This window comes from Octodon degus, unplaced genomic scaffold (assembly GCF_000260255.1).
Source record: "Octodon degus isolate 3935 unplaced genomic scaffold, OctDeg1.0 scaffold00168, whole genome shotgun sequence".
NCBI lineage: Eukaryota > Metazoa > Chordata > Mammalia > Rodentia > Octodontidae > Octodon > Octodon degus.
Window position 1 is genome coordinate 4,807,892 of NW_004524744.1, and position 6,844 is coordinate 4,814,735.

The 6,844-nt window shown below is 38.6% G+C and overlaps 1 protein-coding gene across 5 annotated transcripts in view; it reads right to left on the reverse strand.

The window, feature by feature from the left end:
• Prkg2 (protein kinase, cGMP-dependent, type II) overlaps positions 1–6,844 on the reverse strand; it is a 107,258-nt gene that overhangs the window by 90,758 nt on the left and 9,656 nt on the right. For all 5 annotated transcript variants that reach the window (XR_002818484.1, XM_023703299.1, XM_004643195.2 and 2 more), the window contains exon 2: positions 5,076–5,549. Coding sequence is in view for 4 of the 5 variants with exons in the window: in XM_023703299.1 (XP_023559067.1) it covers positions 5,076–5,536 (461 nt within the window). In the remaining variant the exon portion in view is untranslated. The remainder of the gene's footprint in view (positions 1–5,075; positions 5,550–6,844) is intronic.

Genomic DNA, 6,844 nt, shown 5'->3' on the forward strand with positions numbered 1-6,844 from the left:
CCTTTCCATTTCTAACTATATATTTAATTTGTATAAGGTTTCCCAACTGAAGTGTGAAAGTTCTAATTTTCATCATGGAAAAATCATGTCTAAAAGCAGGTAAAACAAACTCCAGATAGTAGGTGTTCTGGTTTTGAATCCTAGTTCCAAAATTAAAAACTAAAAAACCTCAAACAATCTACATAAGTCTGCATGCCTCTGTATTCTCATGTGTAACAGGTAGGTGATAAGACAGTTTTGTTGTGAGAAATACTTGATTTTCTATTTAGGAAGCATTCAGGATGGCGGCTCATACAAAGTTAGTGATGTGTATTATCTTTTCCATAGAAACCTTCCTATTCAATAGAGGAGACATAATTAATTCTCTAATACACACACAATGTCTCAGTACTGCTTTACATCGGAAGCACAAATAACAACATACTCTTCCTCGCTGTTTTTCCACTTCTTCCTGAAATGCATGACTCACTAGCATTTTCCACTTGTACCTATCCTGCTCCTGGGGTGGGAGTGACAAAACTAATTGTCCTCCCTAAAACTGGAGGCAACATCTGAAGTCAGATGGTATGTCTTTGTTCTATCTTTCCTTTTCAAGAAAGAACAATAGTTTGAAATGATAGTTTAAGCATTCTTAGAGAAAGGCAGTTATACCAGCAACTTGCCAGATGTCTCTGATTAATGTGCCTGTGCTCCACCAGACGTTCAGCACGAGCTGGCAATTTTGCTCTGGCAGTGCTAAAGTTTGCTAAGCAATGTCTACATAAACAGGAAACTTAATTTGAGTATAAGAGCTGACCTCTGGATGCATGGTTGTCTTGGTGCTCACAGCAGGACTAACACAGAAATGTTATCTGAGCACTTTCCTGTATTTGTTTGCCTGTGATATTAGGACTTCAGCCTGGAGAAGCACTGTACCTCTCCAGGAGCCCTATGTGACCCTCCACATACTCCATAGTTTGGGCTGTTGGTCTCTGCATTCTCTTCTCTCATTCCTGAGCTTCAAGACTGCAGCTCATTATAACTACTGATGCAGCCCCACATAGAAGAAGCAGGAAGCAACACCAAGCTAACTCCAAATCAGTAGGACACACCCTCACCAGGAAGATGCTGCACAGACTGCTCTTCCTGGAAGCCTCTCACTGCTGTGGGTAGATCTGAGAACACTGGAGTAGGCCTGGTGAACAGAAGTCATCTTAGTCAGGACTCTTCAAGGCCAATCTTCACTCCCCACCTTCCCTGCTGCCTCCACTTGCTTTCTTGCACCTGCTGCTGGGCTCCTCCAAGAAGGAGGGGGACATGGAACAAAGTCTAAGGTTCTAGCTCTAAAGTCTTCTGGTGTTCATCATATTAATTTCAAATCAGAGATCAGAATATCTGATAGATTATAAAGCCGATTCATCATGCAACTTATAATAAATACATCAACAAAGCGGAGTGCCTGTAATAGAAATGGGCTATGTGCCCACATGGTTGTCTGCCTTTGAAGATCTAAAATGGTCCACTGGCACAATGCCAAGGCACTGTAAAGGGCAAAGCAGGTTAGGTGCAGCTTTACAGGAATTCTACTTTGTACGCACCTCAATCTGACAGGCACATTGTCATTTTTGTTGCCTATCCAAAACTTGACACTGGTCTTACTTTAGCATAAAGTGTTCCCAAACTCTGCTAGGTCATTATTCTCAACTCATGCAACAGCAGCTAGACTACATAATCTAGAACCACAAAATCACAGTGAGACTCTTATGGGTATTTAATTTTTAATTTATTAAAACTGGAAATCCAGTTGTGTAAGTGACACTAGCCAAATTCTGAGTGTTTATGGCATGTCTGGCTACTGACTATATACTGGAAAGCACAAATTATAGAACATCATTATCATTGTAGAAAGTTACACTGGACAGGCCTGAATTATGTTAGCAACTTATCTGAAAAAACAGACTGTAGAATTTTTCAAGCAAATTTACAGAATTCCCCAGTGTGATTTATGTAAGTTTTTTCACATAAAGCATGGAAGTGCTACTATTCATATGACTCTTTCAGACCCTAAAACTACACCTACTGGGTACAGGACAATGATATTTGTAAGAGCAAAAGGAAAGCTGCTTTGGAGGAAAGGTGACTCACCGATCATTCACAGTAACTCTGAGCACAGAAAATTATGACTGGTATGTCAGGAGTTTGACTCTCCCATCAATTATTGAAAGAGAATCCTCAAATTCCATCTCTATCCCTCCATCAGGATGTTTCCTCCTCTGGTTCCCATCAGTATTTTTATCTCCCTAGTTCTGCTGGCTACAGGAGAACGGGCTCAGAGACATTCGTTTTAACAAAAATGTAGAAAAGGCTTTCAAAGGCTTTCTGGTCCAAGAGGAGGAGGAGCTTTATGTAAAATGTAGTAGACACATCTAGGAACAAATTTAGCCTTAAATTCATCCAGGAAACTTTTCAACCATTCAATAAGTAAATTATGAGACCCTCATAATGAACAGAGGATCCATGTTGACTGAAGATCTTAATTTTTTTAACATTCCACAAGTGCTGCTAGAGAAGTAGCCAAACCAATAATACTGGGCATTGTCCTTTTATCAGGGAAGCACATTCCTATCTTCTTAATGCTCTCACTTCTAGAAAATTGTTTCTTACAAGATTTTTTATCAATTGCACAAAAGTGATATAAAAATGTTGGAAGTTTACTTCTGGCTTTTCTTTAAACCTAAAACTATTTGAAAATGAAAGAAGAATTGTCAATGCTGAGGACTTCTAAAACACTGAAAAGCTAAGTCTCCAAATTGCTGAATTCAAGCTGTGTTTAACCAGTTGTTTCAGAACTAACAAGGGATACGTCTGTACTTTTGCAGGAGAAATTGAGGCACAAACCAGTCAGTGAGAAAAGAGTGATTCCATGCTCTACTTCATTTGTAAATGCAGAGCCATGAGGCTCTGTGAAAGTGAGCAAGACTTAGGAGAACTTGAATGAGCTAGTTTGTTGTCTTTAGGACTAATCAGTAAGAAATCAGTTAGTCCTTTTCTTTGTCCTGACCTCAGCATGGACTTGCACTCATGTGGCCTGCCTTTGGGGTGAAAGGAATAATCAATAGTTCTTATTCAGAAGACATGATGTCTTTCCTGTACCCCACAAACTACAGACAGAAGAAAAGGAGGAGTTCTGAGCTTTGACTCAGAAACTACTACTGGTATGTTTCCCTGGTTGAAACAGAGCTCGTAAATCCTTTCAAAGGAATATGCTTATCTCAGGTTATTCAGCCCAGATGGCATCTTTTCTCAAGATAAGCATGAGTCTTTGAACAAATAATCTTGGTTTAAGAAGAGAAATCTTGTATCATATGTAAGGAAAGGGTCACAGGAGATGAGCTGTTAAGAAAATTTCTTACACACTGTCTGATACATGAAGGCACATAGCTATTTAAAACAATTTTCAGAGGAAAATATTATATATATGCATATATACATTCATAAATAGTAACAAAATGCATAATATATAATCCTATTATATGTTCTGATACACCAGAAAAAGCACTGGGATGATATTCAATTTTTTAAAATCAAATGTGAATGTGTTACACTTTAAATGAAAATTTTCACTTAAAATTTTAACTTTTTTAAATGAAATAGATAAGTCCTATCTAATCAATTAATAATGAAATGTTTGACTTAATAAAACTCTACTTAGCCAGAGAATAGTATGATTAATAATCCAGGATGACTAGTTTCCTGAACAAGGACATATTGATCATTCACTATTTGCCAACTACTGTCAACATACTGAAGAATTAAACCTCCCTTTATAATGCTGTCATCAAAGTAAATCATTTTATTTGTGTAAATTGGATATTTTATCTTAATTTATAGTACTTGTATATGCGAATAAATTAAAATTTGATTTAATTTCACAGGTCTTGAATTTTGCAACAAAGATCCAGGATCAACCAAGACATGATCAAGCAAAACATCTCATTTTGATTAATAAGTACTTACTCAAAAGTAAGGTGAAAAGGGGCCCTAACTCACATTTCTAATCAATCTTGATATTGGGAAAAAACAAACCCAAGTAACAAAAGAAATGTACACATATACAGATACTCACATTATATGTTCTTTTAAATTCTAATTTTTGCTCCAGACGTAAATAAATGAAAAGGAAATGGAAACACTATTCACTCTAATTTGATCAGTAAAGGCTGTGTACATGTTATAAACCATCACATTGCTTATAAACACGTATAATTATTACATGTACATTCTCAAACAATTTTAAGAGAAGTAATTCTGTTTTTTAAATTGATGCTAGCTTTTCAGTGTTCCTCTGCCTGAAGTGCCCTTTCCACAGATTCCCCGTTCCTTTTAGCCTTTCAGATTTCACCTAAAGGTCACTGCCTCAGCCAGACCTTCACGATGTCCTGTGCTCGTTGCCTCCTTCTCCGCTCCACCCCTGACACTTTCTATCGTACCATTTGCCCCAGTTGATCACGACAAATTTTTATTTGTTTCTGTAATCACTGTCTATATTGAATGAGAAAGCCTACATCTACTTAAGTATTTAACATACTGGCCAGCAGAGTCGTGCTCCATAGAAGCCAGTCTCCTCTGAGCCTCCAGCAGGGGCCTTGTTGGTGATGTTTGCAGCCTACCTGCTAAGAAATGTTCTCACTATATGCAGTTATATTCCACTGTAGTTTGGATGCTTTTTTGTATTAACTCCACTAGAAATAAAAACTGTAGATTTCCTAAGACTGCTTTGTCACTCTTCTAGGGGCTCCAGATAATGAAGTTGGCTATCCGTAAACTTAGGTCCTCAGCTGTGTCTGGATCTATACCTATAAATAAAAATTCTATGTACCTTAAAGTCCACGCAAAGTACAGTTCCTGCTTTAAAGAACACTTCTGCTTAATGTGAGATACATCTGCAAAACAAACCCATTTGGGAAACTCTTCTATCTCCAAATCTGGAAATCTATATGCTCCCTGGCATTTACGACCTTTGCACAAACAGATTCCTCTAGTTTTTCACAATATAATGCCATCTGTGTTAAGAGGGTTGGGAACTGCTTACTTACCTGGAGTCCTTTCTGACTCTGGCTTTCTCAAAGGAAAACTCAGGGGGTTTGTTGAGGTCATAGGTTCGGGTGGTTGGCTCAGCAGACACCCCTGCCTTGGCTCCCCTCCTGCTATGGAGAGAGACCAAGCCTGAGGTCTTCCGGTGGACCTCGAGCGGCACCTTCTCTGGAGAAGCCTGGAGTGGGCTTCCTCCCTGGATGTGCACCACATCCTGCAGCTTGTTCAGCTGGATGCACTTGTTCTGGAGCTCCTCTGTGAGCTCAGCAATGGCCACAGTCTGCTTTGACAGCTGCTCCCGCAGCTCCTTCAGATGATACTCTCGCTCCTGGATCTCAGCATCCTTCCTCCTCAGCTCTCTCTCCAACTCCGTCACCCTGATCCGGAGGGCATCAGCACTGAGGTTCCCAGAATGGCCATCTGGATGCTTGGAATGTTTGGGTTTCACTGAGCCATTTCCCATGTTGCCCTGGGACCTGAGGAAGGGCAGAGAATTGAGAATGACCAAAAGAGTTCAGTTTTGCCACAGCCGCACTTCCCCTCTCATTCCAATCTGCTTCATGGATAGAAGTGAAGCAGTCATCATTGTTTGACAAGTCCTTAATTCCCTCCAAGAGAAGGAGCTGGCATTTACGTTCATTCTTCCCCTTTCCTTTGCACAAGTATGGAGCTTAAGCATTCTGCCTGGGTTAGCTGCTGTTCTCTTTGGTCACTCTCTCTGGACAGCTATCAAAAGCATCACAATAAGACTATGATTTGGATGTCAGCATGGCAAAAGAGAAGATACAAAGGAGCAGCTACAGCAACAAAGGCTTGGAAATGTCACAACTCTCACACCTCCCTGTGTAGAACACAGTAAGGAAGCTTCCCCTGATTTACAAAATAACACAGCCACATTCCTACAAGAGAGAAATAGACTTGGTGTTGCTTTATTAGAGCTTTTCTACTGGTGTAGGTACTAATGAATGCTGTATTTATGATAATGCTTACTGTCTAAAAAAAAAAAGACTTGTGGATTGCAGTCTCTAGAAGAACATGGAGGCATGGAGATTCTTCTACATTCCTTACTTTAGAACCTAAAGTCAAGGTTGTCCAAAACATGCTGACCTATGATATGAAGCCCCATTCTCCAGCTACTGAAAAATCCTCAGTGCAGGTCCCAAAGTAATCACTACTCCTGTGATTCTCAGGACATGACAGAATGATCAGGAACTATGATAGATGATTTTAGTTGGTTCAAAAATTATTTCTAGCTTAATAGCTGTTTAATTAATTTAACATTTATTAAAAATTATAAATAGTACCACAAATTGATGTCACTGCTTAAGTAGGTGCTAAAATAAGTATTTTAGGCTTGCTGAGACAAATCAATATAATAAAGACAAATAAATATAGGGAATAACACAGATGAACAAGATCATGAAAAACAAATTCAAATTAGTGAAATTTGGCAAATATTGCTACAATTAATTTCCATAAGGCCAATAGTTTCTTAGGTTATCTATTTCAGCATCATGTTTTTGCAAATGCAGTTTTTGGTAGCTGTAACCCATAAAAGCATGATAGCATTTTCAGACTAAGCCTGAATTACTTTTTTTTTTTTTTTTTTGGTAAGACAGTTTCAATAATTAACACATTGCATACATTCTTCCTAGTGGTTAATTGCTGTACAAGATACAGACATGATATCCTATTTACAAACACTATCAGAACAAATCCCTCTATTCATTAAGAGAATGTAACTATATATCTATCCTAACCATTTTGAATA